An 18,224-nucleotide genomic window follows, 5' to 3' on the forward strand; every position below is an offset into this window, starting at 1 on the left:
GCAGGTTCTAGAAAGACAGGACTTCATGTATACAAATAGTGTATATAAAGAATAAATGATGTAATTGCGCGAGCAAGTATAACTGGCATGAACAGGTTTGGGAACAGATATAGACAACGGACTTGGTAGCACGCAGCTCCCGTCGGGGGAGCGAAGTGCAGATGTTCTGGGCAGTGGCGGGTACCCCTCGGCAGGCCTCGTGGAGGGGAGAGAGGCTTAGCCGGTTATGTGGAGGTCGATCGACAGAACGTGTGCACACCTGACCGCCGCGAGGTGTGTGCCGTGTGTCAAGCCGGATGCTGGGCTCTTTACATGTTCTCTTATTTAACCCTCACAGCAGCACCGCCTCCCACCCTCACCCTCCACGTAGGCGCTATTATCTCCTTTTTACGGAAAATGGAGGGTGGGAGAGGTAACTGGCCCAAGACCCCAGCTCCCAGGTGACAGGCGGTGATTGGGACCCAGGTCAGCCTGCCTGTGTCCCGTCCTCCCACCCTTCCAGGACTCTGAGCGCGTGGAGGAGGAGAGGCTGGCAGCTCCGCCTCCCACCCCGGGGCGGCAGGCTCTCCCTGGGCTTCTGCTCCTGCGGCTGCTTCCTCAGCACGCTGGGCACTGTGCGTCCCTGCATCGCATCATCTGTGTCCCCAGGAGGCAGGCCGAGCCTGGCCGTCTACGGGACTCTGAGCTCTCTCTTTCCAGGAAGAGTTACGTGGTGCTGGACATGCGATCCCGGGAGGCTGTCACCAGCCCCCCTCGTTAGCAACCGCGGGCTGTTAGCCTTCCGAGTGCCCGCCGAGCCTGAGTCACGGCGACGGCTCCTTGTCGTTACATCTCCCCACGGCCCCTGGCAGCTGTTCACGCGCATCCTGTGTCCTCACCGCTGACATCCAGGCAGCAGTACTCCCTGGGAGAAGCTGGGACTGTTGTTATGTGCTTTCGGGGTGACACTGAGGCCCAGGGAAGCAGGTCAGCCCCGGGGAGCCTCTGCCGTTTCCAGGACTCAGCATGTCCTAGCGGGGCAGAACCAGTGGGACCTTTGGACATTGTTTATATTAAATCCATTACACTGGCACTTTCCAGCCCGTGTTCTATGGAACGCCGGTCTGGGGGGTTTGAAAGGTGTTACCTTCAAAGGCTTTCTGTGGCCAGATGGCCGGGTTAAGCAGGACTTCCCAAGCCTTTAGTGTGTGGGCACGCGTGGCTCAAGGGCGATGCTACGCAGCATTTCACGTTCCGGTTGGCCCCTGGGACCCTTTCCTTTGTAAGGCCTCCTACATCCCACGGGGCTCTCTGGGAGCCACTGCCTTGGAGAACGTGAGTCCTGCGACCCTGCCTTTGCTCTACCAGACATCTGGTAGAATTACCCTCTTGAGAGCAGGAACCATATTTTATTTTTCTTTGTGTGTGTCCTGGGACTATCCAGGCGGTAATCGGGCTTCCTTATGATAAACTTCCTAATATTCATCCATCCATCAGTGCTTTCATCATCCCTTTATTCCATCACTGGCATCTGCCATCCGCCATCCTGAGGCAGCATGGAGGGGCCCTTGAGCCGGGTATGGAGTCTGAGAAGCCCCCATTCCCTCTTGCTCTGGGGCCCCAGTTTTGGTCTTTAGTCAAGTTCTGCAGGGACCTGGGGGAGAGGAGTGGACCTGGGATCTTCAGACCTCGCTCCAGCCCCTCGGCGGTTGACCTTACACCTGCAGGGCCTGCAAGAGAGGGGAGCTGGACCTTGTGTCAGTGGGACCTGTTTTTACCCATGACTCAGGGAGCCCAGTTGGAAATAGGGTGCTTGGCAAGAGATGCTGTGTGGCCACCTGTATCCTGGGTGTGACTGCCCCACACTCCTCCTCAGAGCAAATTCAGCTCCTGATTCGCTCCAAAGAGTCATCGCTTTGCCAAGCAGTATAAATCCTGAACTCCGACACAAGCTTTTAGCTGCTGCTTTATTTCCCTAAGGGCCCCTGTTGGAGGATAATTCAGTCCCTCAGAGCTTTTCCTGGGTACCCAGCCTCCAGTGGAGGATGCAGGACAAGTCAGCACTTGCCCCAGGGGGGGCTCGAGGAAGGAGAGCCACTTGGAAGGAACAGGGACACAGCTGAACTGGATTTCCCAGGAGCAGCCTGTCCCGGGCTGGTGCCTCCTGGGATTGCCTGGAACTCACTCTTTCAAGGCCTGGCTTGGGCCCATCCCTCCGGGTGTGGAGGGACACCTTCTGCTCACTTCTCTGCCGTCCGTGGGAGGCTCTGAAGTCTCCCCTTGGGGTCTGTGCCCCGTCACAGGAGGCTGACCCAGGAAGCAGGCAGGGTGACCCACTGCCCTTTCGGTAGCTGCTACCTGGCAGGCAGCCCTTTCCGGGAAGGGCACCTCCACCCTCAGGTAGACCTCTGCCAGGCCCTGTGGTGCCGGGAGTTGTTCTGGCCAGAGGTGCCTCCCCTCTGCTCCTGCCTTTACGCAGCCGTGCTGCTGTCTGAGCTGGAGCCCGTTCACAGATAGGGAGACGGAGGACCAGGCAGGTGGGGTGGGCTGAGGCCACTGCAGGAGTAGCAGGATGAGGGAGGGAACCGCACTCCGCCTGCCGCACTGCGTGTCTCTGTACACGGGGTTGTAACCCTGTGCGGTGATGCTGCTGTTCCCATTTGGCAGATGGGAAGCCAAAGCTTGGAGAGGCCAAGTGGCCTGCGCGAGGCCCCCCGGTCTTCTGCCTGCAGCGCCGTTGCCCTCCTTCCCCTGTCCCCAGCTAGCTGTGGGCCCCAGGGCAGGCCTTCATCTTTCTGTGCCCCAGTTTTCACATCTGTAAAATGGAGCTAACATCTGCTACCAGACAGTGTCTTGTGATTACTAAATGAATTAACGGATGCGGAAAAGGCTGGCCATGGTAGGTACCCAGCCCAACGTTGATTGGGTGGGCGGGTCGGGGGATGGGTTGAATGGGTCTTTTCGCTGCGAGTCTGGTCTGCAGTTGAGTCCTTGCACAAGGAGCTGGCAGCAAGAGCTCCCTCGGGCAGAAGGCAGAGCAGGGCTGCCTTTCTTTCCTGCTGTTCAGGACTTGGGCTGGTCCTGTGTGACCGTCACACTGCTGCGCCCTTCAGTTCCACCAACAGGCTGTCAGGTCCGGGGCGTGGCAGAGTCTTGGTGGGTGATGGCCGAGGCCGGCTTCAGCCCTCGGTGGGCTGTGTCTAATGAGCAGCCGGGTGGCCCGCCAGGGGACACTGGGGGCCGGCAGACCCCACCCCACGATGGCTTAGAGCCCCTCATTCATTCTTTCTCTGGCTGAACTTGGCCTGGGTGGGATCCCAGCGTCTCAAGTCAGACCTACTGGTTCCAACTCAGGCCGGCCACATGCTTTCACCGCAGGCAGGTGGCTCGGCCTCCTAGGACTTGAGCGTCCGCCTCTGGAGGGTGAAGACTGCGCTATACCTCCCCAAGGGTTGTTGAGGAGAGAAAAAGATAATGGGTCTAAGGTGCGTGGCCCAGAGCAGGAGCTCCGTATGTGGCAGCTGTTACTGCTATTTCTTGAAGGGTTGAAGGAAAAGTCACCTAAAGGAGCCAGCTTGTCTGGAGTGGGGTCACCCGAAAAGCAGTCCTTGGCAGCAGAGGCTGCCAAGGGGCCGGCTCTGCTCGCGCTGGGCTGCGGGCTTGCAGGGAAGGAGAGCCCTGCCCCACAGTTCCTCCCCGGGGGCGGATGGGTGGAAGGGCGAGGCTGGGAGGCGGGGGCACCGAGCCCAGTGCCCTGCAGGGGTGCCTGCCTTGGCAGGGGGCACCTCGTCCCTTCTGCAGGAGATTGTGCTCAGGGCTTCTCCCCCTGGTTCTCTAGAATCGAAGAGGACTTGGACCAGATTCTGAACCTGGGGGCTGAGTCCAAACCCCAGCTTCAGCCCCAGCCCAAGCCCAAGCCTCCGGTGACAGCTAAGCCAGCGCTACTCAGAAAACCAGCTGTTCCCCCCAGAGCGGGTTCATCTGAGGCTGCGGCCAGGCAGCAGAAGCAGCAGCAGATCCAAGCCATGGACGAGACGGACATCTTACAGTACATCCGGGACCACGACGCGCCTGGCCAGGCTGCCCCCAGCCTCTTCTGACCGCCCCCAAGCCCTGTGCTGTCCCTGAGCCAGCAGACTGTCTCCTGTGGAGGGGCACGTAGTAAGGTGCAGGCTTGGACCTGTAGGGCCAGAACCTCTATTCCCAAGGGAGGGAGGGTGGAAGCCGGGTCTTAGGACCCCTGTACTGCCTTTTTCCTTTTCCTCAGGCCTGTGGGTTCATGGAATCCTGCAAGATGCAGAGAGCAAGGTCACCATAGGAATTGGAGCCTAAATTGTCTCAGCCACGTGGATGTGGAGGGGAGAGCCCAGCCCCCAGGATGTCATGAGACTGGGAGCGCGGGGGGCCAGGGAGGCTCCACTCGGGGCTGGAAACTTTGTGCCCACTTGTGCCCACCGGCTCTGCCAGCCCCAGCACGGGAGGGAGGGCCTGGCCAACCTGGGGTTTGGGTGGGAGTCTCTAGTCACCATGACTCCTGGAGGCTTGCAGGCCCTGGCAGGGTCCCCAGTAGAGGGATGCTGAGTGGGTGCCCAGGAGAGCCTGGCTAGGTGGGCTGGCCCAGCCACCTCCGGTTACCAGGTGCTAAGCACGGTGCCTTCCCAAGTGTCGGAGCTCAAGGGAGACGTCAGGCCCAGCCCTGCCTCTGGTGTGTAGATGGCCTGACAGTCCCCATGTCTTCCTCTCTCTTCCTTTCCTAGGGAAGGCCTGGCCAGGCCACGGCCTCCTTGGGCCTCTGGCCGTAGGGCCGATGTCCACGGTTACAGCTTTGAGCACAGGTGTCCCTGCATCCTTCAGGGACATCTGTGGCTGAGGTGCCCCTCCTTCTCACGGCAGGCCTGGGCTGGATGCTCTTCGGCCGCTACTTGAAGGGCCCCGCCTGTCCAGCGGTGGATGCTGCCAGGCCTTCCCTGTCCTCAGGATCTGGATTTGCTCACTGGCCTTCCCCCAGTGGGAGCCTCCTTCCCGGGAGCAGGAGCCCTGTGCCGGGCAGGGCCAGTGCCTTAGACTTCTCCCTGCCCCCCTTGCCCCGGCATGCGGGTCTGAGCCCCGTGCAGTGCTCAGGAAACTCTCAGTGGATGAGGGCTGTTTAATGGAACAGAGAATGCCTCTTTTGTTGTTGTTGTTTTTTTGATACAGTCTTCATGTTCAGAATTAGTTTTTAAGGAAACACAGGTTTTTAGGAAAATGCAACCGCTGTTGTCCCTTGGGTTGTGCTGCTCGACAGAGAGGATTGGAAGGAGGATGTGGGGTAAGGACCCCAGGCCGTTCCCCGTCGGGGCCAGGAGCCAACCCTGATCCCTCAGGGACTCTGCCGCAGCCAGGCTGGTGTTTGCTGCCCTCAGAGTCTCTAGCACCCGCTGCCCAGTGCCGGGACCTGCAGGGCGGGTGGGAGCGCTCAGCCTGGTCTGTCCCGTGTCTCACGCACCTCGTCAGCTGTCCAGTTCCGAAAAGGCCGTCCACCTTCCCCTCCACTGGTGCCAGCGTGAGAGGAAATAGGCGGCTCCGGGGACGAGAGCCTAGTTCCTCCTCCCCCTCTGCCTTATCCGGGCCCCGAGGGCAGCCTCAGCCCCCAGCACAAGCCGCCCCTCTTCTCTTTCACCGCCAGGCCTTCACACCCGCGTGCCACGCGGGGCTCCGTGCCCTTGCTGACTGCACGAAGGCCTCCGAAGGAAGGAGCAGGTGGCGAGGCGATGGGCTGCCGTGGCCTCTCTCTCCTCCCTGTTCTCTCCTCTGGGCCGCTCCCTCCCGCCCCCTGCCTGCGACATAGGAGAGAGGGTACAGCTGGCAGGTGCCCGTGGGGGGCTGATCCTCTGGTGGGGGATCACAGGTGGAAGCTGCCACTCCGGAGTGGCTTCGCCCACTGCTAGCCCGGCGTCCTCCCTGGCGGCCTGGCACTTGGACACCTCAGCAGAGATACTGATGCTCCACGGCGCCGCAGGTCTGTGACCCACCAGCCAATCTGTGACCTCCAGTCATCCAATAAAGTCCGTGTCAGTGGCTCATTCCCGCATTTGTTAGTGGCGGCCTTTTCTGACCCCGGGCTGATGGGGGACAGTGTGGGGCACTGCCTTTACAGCCCCGGGCTGGTGGGGCTCAACAAGGGGCGCTTCCCTCGAAGGACCTGGGGTGTGCCAGGCCTCCCAGGCTGCTGCCGGATAGGGCAGGGTGAGGACAAAGGGAGGATTCCGCTGTGTGACCTGAGGCAGAGGGGCCGGAGGCCCCGGCCTGGTGGGGTCATCTGTCAATAACTGCTCAGCCAGGACCTGTTTGGAAAGAGGACTTTTCCCTTCTCCAGACCTCACCTCTGTCTCCTCAGGGTAGGGACTGGTCTAGGCTCGAACTGGCCTTGAAGTCCTTTCAGCTGTGACACAAGACAGCCCCGCCGAATAAACCCGTCCACCCGCTTCCAAACCTGTCCTAGCCCCCACTCTCCTGCCAGGGTCAGATTCTGAGATGCTGCTTCCTGCCCGGGACCCAGAGGTTCTTAGCAGACGGCTCTGCAAGCCAACATCCCCCAGGGCACTAGAAATGGGTCCCCGGGAGCCCCGTGCAGGGCAGTCTGCGAGCCCACGCCGGCCTCCCTCACCACTCGGTTTTGGAGATCGCAGCTAAGCTCAGATGGGGGTCTTGGCTCCCAAGGACAAGCAGTTGGGTCGTTCTGAGAAGGACCACGCAGCCCACAAGGCTGCAGCAGAGAGTTCACCGTGGAAGGAAAGTGAGGCTCACTGCGGGCGGCGTTTTTTTGTTATGCAGCTGTGTGAGCCCCGTGGACAGGATGTGCCAGCTGCTCTGGGGGGGCCCATCCCCTATTTTTCCTCTCAGGAAGCCGGGAACTCCAGCCACTTCTCCTGGAAAGTCCCCATCCTACTGTCTGTCCCGGCCGGGCCGGGAGGTGAGCTCCGCTGGGGGAACCCACCCTTCCACACTCTGGTGTCCCGTGACCGTATCAGTGCCACAAGTCTGGAACCCAGCCTGCCTCTGTGTGCTCTGGGGCTGCCCCGAGGCTCAAGCCCTCATACCAGATGCAGATGAGTCAGCAGAGGTCCAGGTGATTTGGGGGCCCTATGGCCCTCATGCCCAGCTGCCAGCTTGGTGTTGTCGATACAGTCCGTGTGGTGTTAGGCTTTCCTTTGTCTCTGGGGAGACCTGGCCTGGAAAGTCACATTCGGCTCTCCAGCTCACCAGCTGCCCAGGTGAGCATATCCTGTGGATGGGAGAAGGGAGGAGAGCTACCAACACGTCCCTTGGATGGTGGCCCTGGCTGGACAGCAGGCACCCCCCAGTGCTGCCGGGTCTTTGTGTGGGTTGAAGGCCACCCAGAGCAGGCGTGGTCGACACTCAGAGCCCCTTTGAGTGGATGACCTTTCAGTGTCAAGTTGTGGATGGTGCCATTCAGTGCAAACCCTCATCACTTAAAGGATTCCCTTGAGGCCTCACGGTTGGGGGTAGCTGACCAAAGGACCAGGCTCCATGGGCCTGGAGGGATCTAGGTTCCGGTCCAGCTCGGCTATCCGATGTCCCCTCACCCTGCAGTGCCGAGTGAAGAGACTTCCGTGGGCTCATGTGAAGGGCCAGGTAGGCTGTAATGTCCTATTCGTGCCTGAAGGACTTTCCTTGGGCTGGTCACTACAGTTCATCCCAGAGGGACCCCTGCCCAGGACAAGCTGCCTGCTAGTGAGATGGGGCAGGCTGAGGATGGGTGGTCAGAAGGCACTGCCAGCTTCAGCCCAGCCTTGCCTGCAGCCCCGGGCACTGACACTGACTTCCAGGTATTGTGCTACGTGCGACATGGTGAAGGAGACCCAGGTGTGTAGCATGGTGCGTACAACCCAGAGCACAGATGCTCATCCCTCTCATGGCTTGAACCTCTGGTTCTGGCTTATCACGGCCCTGGCCGCCGGTGAGAGCCGAGGGATTTCATTTCTCAGGTCACACTCAGGATAAAGCCGCACTCTGGAGCGGGGATTATGGGCTCAGCGCATGGCCTCAGTAAGCAGGAATCCCTATTGACAACTTTCAGAGGTGCGGAGGCTTCTCTGCTAACTCGGCAAATAGCAGCAGCCTCTAAATTCCTTTTTTAGTAAAGCTGGGGTAGCTTTCTCCAGCCCAGCCAGCCAATCCCATCTGTTTCCTCACATGCCGAACTCATCCAAAAACACTAAGCATTTAATGGCACCTACTGTGTGCAGGCACCATGACATGTGGAACACGGGGAATCAGGTGGGTGAGGCGTAGTGAAAAATGCAGGTCAGCCCTTCTGGTCTAGAAGCTCCCCCAAGGAGCAAGAAAAGCGCATGAACAATACAGGGCAAAGCAGCGGGTGGCAAGGACTGTGTAGGCGGCACAGCTCTGGTGCTCAAAGAGACACAGAGCAAGAGAGACAAGGCCAGCCTGGCCAATGGATGTTTCCTGAGCACCTCTGGGTGCAGTACCTGTTCTAGGCACGATGGAGGACACAAAGATGATAACACATGAGTCATCAAAGCCAGGTCTGCCATGAGCCACGCTGAACTGTAGGTTCTGTTCTGTTCTTTGGGCCTCCTGCCCAAGCAGCAGACACAACTAGGAAAAGCACCTCCTCCCACGCAGCCCTCTCTGTCCCCACCCCCAGCACATACAGTGTTACATGCAATGTGACCCCAGCTCTTAGTCACTGTGTTAATTTCCTAAGGCAGCTGTAGCAAGTACCACAAACTGGGTGGCTTTAAACAGCAGGAATTTATTCCCATTTCCACAGGCCAGAAGTCTAAAATCAAGATGTTGGCGGGGCCATGTTCTCTCTGAAGGCTCTGGGCAGAATCCTTACTTGCTTCTTCCAGCTTCTGGGGGTTGCTGGCAATCCTGAGAGTTCCTTGGCTTGTAGCTGCATCCCTCCAGCCTCTGGATCTGTCTTCACACAGTCATCTCCTCTGTGTCTTTTCTGTGCCTCTGTCCAAATTTCCCTGTTCTTGTAAGTACACCAGTCATTAGATTAGGACCACCCGAATCCAGTATTACCTCGTTTTCCCTTCATTACATCTGCAAAGACCCTATTTCCAAATAAGGTCCCCTTCACAGGATCCATGTGGACAAGAATTTTGGGGGACACTGTTCCCCCCAGTTCAGTGCCTCAGGCTCTGGTACCTTTGAGGAGGCTGAGTTACTTGAGTGCAGAAGTGATGACTTTCATATCTCCTGTATCAGCTTCCACGCTTATTGGGTGCCATCTGGTACCACGTGGTCTTGTTATCATACAAAATTTGGGAAAATCACCCCACTACTAACAGTCCCCGGACTTTGTACATTGCTTGTGTCCAGTGGTGGGGGCAGGACACACCGAGCATGTGCCTGGTGAAGCCCCAGGGCCTGACACCTCTGGGCCATTATACAGCCTTCCCCAGGGTAATGGCAGGCTCCAAATAGGTCTGATGACCTGTGGTCTGAGTGGATGCGATTCAGCAGTAAGCTGAGGCAGGCAGCGTCCCATTCTGTCCTGTCCACGCCATGGCCTCTGTGGTGGCCCCTTGGGCTTTATTTCAGCAATACCCTGTCATCCCCACACCCTGTCTGAGGAGGCGACAGGTCGGGGAGGGAGCTGGGAGAGAGGTATCTTTGTTGGACACTTACCCGGTGCCAGGGTTAGATTCCTCTCATTTACAGCTGCCCCCAGAAACGCCGAAACCGCTTCACTTCAAATCTTAGTGTAAGAATGACTCTTTAGAGCAACATGTAGCACAAGATGGAGATTCAGCAGGGCTCAGAGCCGTCCTGGCTGACAGGGGGCTGTGACTCCCTCCCTGGAGGGTCGCAGGGCTCTAGAGGTCTTTCTGGGGACCCACATTGCCTCCTGCTCGGAGCCCTGGCTCAGGAGTGGCCTGATGGCTTTCCCAGGTGTCTGCCCTCCCCCCGACACCCACCATCCTCTCTCTGGGCCCCTGAGGAAGATGGAAAAGGCTTCCAGAGAGTGAGACCTGCGGGCCAACTCCCAGGCGCCCGAGGGGGCCTCCCAAGGCCTCGGCCTTCTCAGGTTGGTTTTCTTCCCTTGGCAAGATTGCTCTTGGCTTCTCCATTCATGTGTTTCTATTTTTTCTTTTGGCTTAATAGTCACTCGGCTCATTTCCTGCTAAGAAGTGCTCTCGGTCCCAGAGGGCAATTTTTAGAGTAGAAAGTAGAACAACTAACTTCTTGTTTACCTGTCTCTCAGACCATCACGAGCAGCAGAGGCTCAGCTCAACCCAGTGCTGGTCTGAGGGCTTCCTTCTACTGACCAGACAGTTGAGGGCTCTAGTTAGGCTCAGTCTGGTTGTATGGGTGGCCCTAGGATTGGAACACTGGCCTCATTCTCTATATAATATAAGCCACAGGCATGGGAATGGAAAATGCTGCAGCACCTCGTGTAAAAGGTTTGGCAGTTTTTTAAAAAGCTGAACATAGATTTACAATACAACCCAACATCTCCCCACCCAGGAATGTACCCAGAGAGAAAGGGAAACATGTCCACACAAAGACTTGTACACAAATACAGCAGCTTTATTCGCCATGGCCAAAAAGTGGAAACACCCACAAAGTCCATCAGCTAGTGACTGGATAAATAAAATGCGGAATAGGCACACAATGGAATATTATACAGCAACAAAAAGAACGACGTGCTGACACATGCTACAGCACGGATCAACCTCAAAAATATTACACTGAAAGAAGCCAGACTCAAAAGACCACATATTGCATAATTCTATTTATATGAAATTTCCAGAAGACAAATCTACAGAGACAGAAAGTAGATTAAAAGTTGCCTTCAGTTGGAAGTTGAAACAGTGACCAATGGACACAAAGGATCTTTTTTGGGGCTGGGGAGGGGATGGGGAAATGTTCTAAAATTGGTTTGTTGTAATAGTTGCACAATTCTGTAAATTTACTGAAATCACTTAATTGTACACTTTACGTGGGTGAATTTTAAATTATACCATTAAATTCTACCCCCATAAAACTGTTAAGAAAATTAATGACTGGAAAATGAAACTAACAAATAAAAAATCCTTGGGCAGCAGAGGGCAGCGGCTGGAAGGGTGGGCCAACCCCTGGCTCTCCAGCCTCCTCGCTGTGTGGCTCCAGGCCAGTTACTTACTCTCTCTGTGCCTCAGTTTCCTCACCTATAAAATGAGGGTAATAATTGTACCTGCTTCGTTAGGGTAGTTATAAGGAGAAAATTAATTAATGTTTGTGAAGTTCTTTGATCAGTACCTGGTACACATTATATGTGAATAATCAAACTTCCATTGAGTTGTTAGTTGTTTATTGTGCTGTAAGGAATTCTAGGATTCCTCTCTTGATCTAAGACCGAGAGCCAGACCTTTGGGTAGAAAGGGAAGCCGCCGGGGGGCTCATGTGTGAGGGTGGGTCACTCTATGTCAACCTCTCGGCCTCTCTGAGCCGAGGTGTGCAGAGGGAGCGAACACAGCCTGCTCCTGTTGCCTCACGGGCTGGGGATCATGAGAGATGACACATGCAAAACCATCGGAGACCCACTAAAGGGCCCTGGCGCTGAGGGGCCTGGTGTCTGCGGCCCCAGGGAGGTGACCAGGTCCCTAGATCTGGATGGGCCGTGGAAGGTGAAGGAAGATGGAAATGGCCGGAAACGAGCTGCTGAAAAAGATGTCATTCTGATGAATATTCCTAATAACCCCAGTGGGGCTGTGGCCCCAGGGAGCTCATGCCAGCAGCCCCCCACACTCCAGACCTGGTGCAGCTCTCCCAGCACCATGGAGACAAGGAAATAAACACCACTGGCTTCCCTCTCCCGGCCCCTGACCTTTTGTTCAGAGCAACTGGCGGGGCGGAGCTGGGAAGGGAAGGTCAAGGGGAGTTTTCTGGCAGCCTTGTGGCCTGACTGGACTGACTGAGGTGCCTCAGCACTCATGCCCCTTCCTCTTTTCACCTTGGGGCTACTCCAACTTCTCATCATCCCCTGTTCACTCCGGGCCGCAGTGGGGCAGAGGGTGTCCAGCACCCGCTTTGAAAAGAAGCCACGCCCACAAAGGCTTATACACAAATGTTCATAGCAGCGTTATTCAAAACAACCCTCACCCCCAGCCAAAGGAAACAACCCAAATATCCATCAACTAGGCAACGGATAGACCAGCAGTTACATCCATACGGTGCAACAGTACTCAGCAAATGGGGAGGAGACTACTAGTAGATATAATGACACAGATGGATCTCAAAACACGGTTACTACATACTGTATGAGTCCACTTATATGAAATTCTAGCAAAGGCAAAACTATAGCAGATCAACGGTTGCCAGGGGCTCGGGCTGGGTAGGGGAGAGGGAAGAATGGCACCAAGGAGACATGAGGAGACTTTCTGAGGTGACAGAAATATTCTAAAATTTGAGCATGACCATAAAAGAAACTCATTGAACTGTACCCTTAAAATGGGGAGATTTTATTGTAAAGTCTACCTAAACAAAGCTGCTGAAAAAGGAACCACAGTACAAAAGTAAATATACTTCTACCATTCAATTCAGTAATCATGCTCCTTAGTATTTACCAAAATGAGTTGAAAACTTACATCCACACAAAAACCTGCACAGAGGTGTTTATAGCAGCTTTATTCATAATTTCCAAAACTAGGAAGCAACCAAGATGTCCCTCAGTATATGAATGGATGAATAAACAATGGTACATCCAGACAATGGAATATTATTCAGTGCTAAAAATATATGAGCTATCAAGCCACGAAGAAAACCATAACATGCCCTTAAATGCATATTGCTAAGTAAAGGAAGCCAGCCTGAAAAGATGGCTTACTCAATGATACTAACTTTATGAAATTCTGGAAAAGGTAAAACTACAGAGACAGTAAAAGGATCACTGGTTGCCAGGGTCTGGGAGGTAGGGGATGAGTAAGTGGAGCAGAGAAGATTTTTAGGGCAGTAAAAATACTGTGTATGATTCTATAATGTGGATACATGTCCTCATACATTTGTCCAAACCCATGGAATGTGCAACACCAAGAGTGAACCCTGATGTAAACTATGGACTTTGGATCATAATGATGTATCAGTGTAGGTTCATCAGTTATAACAAATGCGCTTTCTGGTGGAGGATGTTGATCGTGGGGGAAGCTGGGAGTGTTCGCGGACGGCAGGTACATGGGACTCTGCATTTTCTGTTCAATTTTACTGTTTGCTGCTTTTATAACATATAAACATAAAACCTATTTTTTAAAAAGGAGCCACAGTGAGGAAGTTCCTTAGCCCAGAAGATACTCAGCACACCAGGAGGCCAGCTCTGCCTCAGCAGACCATGCCCTATTTTCAGTGAGCTCCCCCCATAGCCTTCAGGTGCCCTGGGCTCCAGCTGGGGCTCAGCAAACATTTGGTGGTGGAAGGGGTTTCTGGTCCAGCAGATGGGCAAAACGGAGGGAAGGAGCAGGGGACACCTGATGAAAAGGAGGACCTGCCCCCGAGTCCTCTGGGGAAATGAGGGGTCCAAATCCTCAAGCCCTGGAAACCCCGGGCATTGACTGGCCTTGGTTCATCGAAAACCTCTCTCCACTGCATGATTTCCAACTTTCCTTTTTCTTTCCTGTAGTTGCCCTGTGTTGTCCTGGGCAGGCAGATGCAGAGGACTTATTGCAAGGTGGTACCTTTTGGGGGTAGGTGAGATGGCCTCAACAGATCCATGGATTCCCTCTTCCCTTCCCTCGTGGAACAAGGCTGAGGGCCTCAGGATCAGGAAAACACACCCAGGGTGCTCCCAAAGGCCTCATCAAGCTCCAGGGGCTTGGGATACAAGGGCTCTGAAGGGAACGAGGCTTCCTGGGAGGAGACCCAATGGTCCACCTGGACCCCTGGAGAAGCTTTGAAGTCTCAGTGCTGCCAAAGCTGTCCACCAGCTCTCCCTTTGGGTTGGAAAGTGCACAGATCCTTGCTTACTGGGAATAAGGAAGTGCTGTTGCAGGGTTCTCGAGGGCTAGAGACCAGAAGACTGCTCACGAAGCCCTGTTAGAGCAGCAGATCGGGGTCCTGGTGTGGGGCAGGGGCTCATCGGGCTGCAGGCTTTGATCAGAGATGGGTGAGTTGTTCTGTGTTGTCCCATGGTGACATGAGAATAGACGCACTGCATGGTTACCTGCTAGGAGCTTTACACACAGCACCTCATTTCTCCTTAATCTAAGTCTAAAGCGTTATTAATGCTAATCAATGGGAAGCAGTCCTGCTGAGTCACCTGCCTTTTCTTGAAGCAACTTTTTTCTTGACATTGGTGCCTTTGGGCTGGGCTTGAGGAGGACCCCCTGAGGTTCAAGGGTTCCAAGTTTAGGGAGGGAAGAGGAGGGATCCCAGAGCCTGAATCCAAGAACTGGGGCTCCAGGCTCATGTGGAGAACAGGACAGCAGACCAACCATAATAAAGACAGAGCTGGGAGACAAGCTCTCCAGCCAGCTCCCCCAGCCTGCCCCTCCCCCTCCTCCCCCTCAGGGGCTTCATCTTCACCTGCCACTCAAAGGTAATCCTTCCTGGGCCTGGTCTTTGGAGGGACTTAGCTCATTGATAATTATTTCTGTTTTTTCTATGAACATTCATCTGCGCAGGTTTTTCTAAGTTTTTTCAAGTTAATTATGTTTTAATAGATCTTTATTGGAGTATAATTGCTTCACAATACTGTGTTAGTTTCTGTTGTAGAACAAAGTGAATCAGCCATATGCGTACATATATCCCCAAATCCCCTCCCTCTTGAGCCTCCCTCCCACCCTCCCTATCCCACCCCTCTAGGTCATCGCAAAGCCAAAGCCCCGAGCTGATCTCCCTGTGCTATGGGGCTGCTTCCCACTAGCTATCTATTTTACATTTGGTAATGTATATATGTCCATGCCACTCTCTCACTTCGTCCCAGCTTACCCTTCCCCCTCCCCGTGTCCTCAAGTCCATTCTCTACGTCTGCATCTTTATTCCTGCCCTGCCACTAGGTTCATCAGAACCTTTATTTTTTTGTTTATAGATTCCATATATATGTGTTAGCATACGGTATTTGTTTTTCTCTTTCTGACTTACTTCACTCTGTATGACAGACTCTAGGTCCATCCACCTCACTACAAATAACTCAACTTCGTTTCTTTTTATGGCTGAGTAATACTCCATTGTGTATATGTGCCACATCTTCTTTATCCATTCATCTGTCGATGGACGCTTAGGTTGCTTCCGTGTCCTGGCTATTGTAAATAGTGGTGCGATGAACTTTGTGGTACATGACTGTTTTTGAATTATGATTTTCTCAGGGTATATGCCCAGTAGTGGAATTGCTGGGTCATATGGTAGTTCTATTTTTAGTTTTTTAAGGAACCTCCATACTGTTCTCCATAGTGGCTGTATCAATTTACATTCCCACCAACAGTGCAGGAGGGTTCCCTTTTCACCACACCCTTTCCAGCATTTAATGTTTCTAGATTTTTTTGACAATGGCCATTCTGACGGGTGGGAGGTGAGAATGGCCTCATTATAATTTTGATTTGCATTTCTCTAATAATTAGTGATGTTGAGCATCTTTTCATGTGCCTCTTGGCCATCTGTATATCTTCTTTGGTGAATTGTCTATTTAGGTCTTCTGCCCATTTTTTAATTGAATTGTTTGGTTTTTTGATATTGAGCTCCATGAGCTGTTTGTGTATTCTGGAGATTAATCCTTAGTCCATTGTTTCATGTGCAAATATTTTCACCCATTCACCCAGTCTTTTCGTCTTGTTTATGGTTTCCTTTGCTGTGCAAAAGCTTTTAAGTTTAATTAAGTCCCATTTGTTTATTTTTCTTTTTATTTCCATTACTCTAGGAGGTGGGTCAAAAAAGATCTTGCTGTGGTTTATGTCAAAGAGTGTTTTTTCTATGTTTTCCTCTAAGAGTTTTATAGTGTCTAGTCTTACATTTAGGTCTCTAATCCATTTTGAGTTTATTTTTGTGTATGGTGTTAGGGAGTGCTCTAATTTCATTCTTTTACATGTAGCTGTCCAGTTTTCCCAGCACCACTTATTGAAGAGGCTGTCTTTTCTCCACTGTATGTTCTTGCCTCCTTTGTTGTAAATTAGATGATCATATGTGTGTGGGTTTATCTCTGGGCTTTCTATCCTGTTCCATTGATCCATATTTCTGTTTTTGTGCCAGTACCATACTGTCTTGATTACTGTAGCTTTGTAGTATAGTTTGAAGTCAGGGAGCCTGATTGCTCCAGCTCCGTTTTTCTTTCTCAAGATTGCTTTCGCTATTCAGGGTCTTTTGTGTTTCCATATGAACTGCAAAATTTTTTGTTCCAATTCTGTGAAGAATGTCACTGGTAGTTTGATAGGGATTGCACTGAATCTGTAGATTGCTTTGGGTAGTATACTCATTTTCACAATATTGATTCTCCCAATCCAAGAACGTGGTATATTTCTCCATCTGTTTATGTCATCTTTGATTTCTTTCGTCAGTGTTTTATAGTTTTCTGAGTACAAGTCTTTTGCCTCCTTAGGTAGGTTTATTCCTAGGTATTTTATTCTTTATGTTGTGATGGTAAATGGGATTGTTTCCTTAATTTCTCTTTCTGATTTTTCATTGCTAGTGTATAGGAATACCAGAGATCTCTGTGCATTAATTTTGTATCCTGCAACCTTACCAAATTCACTGATTAGTTCTAGTAGTTTTCTGGTGGCTTCCTTAGGATTTTCTATGTATAGTATCATGTCATCTGCAAACATTGACAGTTTCACTTCTTTTCTTGAATTCCTTTTATTTCTTTCTTCTCTGATTGCTGTGGACTTCCAAAACTATGTTGAATAAGAGTGGCAAGAGTGGGCATCCTTGTCTTATTCCTGATCTTAGTGGAAATGCTTTCAGTTTTTCACCATTGAGTCTGATGTTTGCTGTGGGTTTGTCATATAAGACCTTTATTATGTTGAGGTAGGTTCCCTCTATGCCCATTTTCTGGAGAGTTTTCATCATAAATGGGTGTTGAATTTTGTCAAAAGCTTTTTCTGCATCTATTGAGATGATCATATGGTTTTTATCCCTTAATTTTTTAATATGGTGTATCACATTGATTGATTTGCACATTCAAGAATCCTAGCATCCCTGGGATAAATCCCACTTGATCATGGTGCATAATCCTTTTAATATGTTGTTGGATTCTGTTTGCTAGTATTTTGTTCAGGATTTTTGCATCTATGTTTATCAGTGATACTGGCCTATAATTTTCTTTTTTTGTGATATCTTTTTCTGGTTTTGGTATCAGGGTGATAGTGGCTTTGTAGAATGAATTTGGGAGTGTTCCTCCTTCTGCAATTTTTTGGAAGAGTTTGCGAAGGATCGGGGTTAGCTCTTCTCTAAATGTTTCATAGAATTCTCCATCTGGTCCTGGACTTTTGTTTATTGGTAAATTTTTAATTACAGTTTCAATTTCATTACTTCTGATAGGTCTGTTTATATTTTCTAATTCTTCCTGGTTCAGTCTTGGAAAATTGTATCTTTCCAAGAATTTGTCCATTTCTTTGTGGTTGTCCATTTTATCGGCATATAGTTGTTTGTAGTAGTCTCTGATGATCCTTTGTATTTCTGCTGCGTCAGTTGTGATTTCTCTTTTTTCATTTCTAATTTTATTGATTTGCATTCTCTCCCTTTTTTTCTTGATGAGTCTGGCTAAGGGTTTATCAATTTTGTTTATCTTCACAAAGAACCAGCTTTTAGCCTTATTGGTCTTTGCTATTGTTTTCTTTGTTTCTATTTCATTTATTTCTGCTCTGATCTTTATGATTTCTTTCCTTCTACTGACTTTGGGTTTTGTTTGTTCTTCTTTCTCTAGTTGCTTTAGGTGTCGGGTTAGATTTTTTTATTCGAGATTTTTGTTTCTTGAGGTGAGATATAAACTTCCCTCTTAGAACTGCTTTTGCTGAGTCCCATAGGTTTTGGGTTGTAGTGTTTTCATTGTCATTTGTTTATATGTATTTTTTTATTTCTTCTTTGATTTCTTTAGTGGTCTCTTGGTTATATGGTAGCACACTGTTTAGCCTCCATGTATTTGTGGGTTTTACAGTTATTTTCCTGTAATTGATTTCTAATCTCATAGTGTTGTGGTCAGAAAAGATGCTTGATATGATTTCAATTTTCTTAAATTTTCTGAGGTTTGATTTGTGACCCAGGATGTGATCTATCCTGGAGAATGTTCTGCGTGCACTTGAGAA

General features: G+C 51.6%; 1 protein-coding gene across 5 annotated transcripts in view; it reads left to right on the forward strand.

The window, feature by feature from the left end:
- The window catches only part of HS1BP3 (HCLS1 binding protein 3), a 43,047-nt gene extending 31,843 nt beyond the window's left edge, over positions 1-11,204 (forward strand). For 2 of the 5 annotated variants that reach the window (XM_081254416.1, XM_081254417.1), the window contains exon 7: positions 3,818-11,203. In XM_081254416.1, the coding sequence (XP_081110542.1) occupies positions 3,818-4,079 (262 nt within the window). In that variant the 3' untranslated portion in view covers positions 4,080-11,203. The other 3 variants (XM_081254418.1, XM_081254420.1, XM_081254419.1) reach the window with 3 other exon arrangements.
- Positions 11,205-18,224: the final 7,020 nt, after the last annotated feature.

The sequence above is a fragment of the Mesoplodon bidens genome (assembly GCF_964165515.1).
Source record: "Mesoplodon bidens genome assembly, chromosome: 14".
Lineage (NCBI taxonomy): Eukaryota > Metazoa > Chordata > Mammalia > Artiodactyla > Ziphiidae > Mesoplodon > Mesoplodon bidens.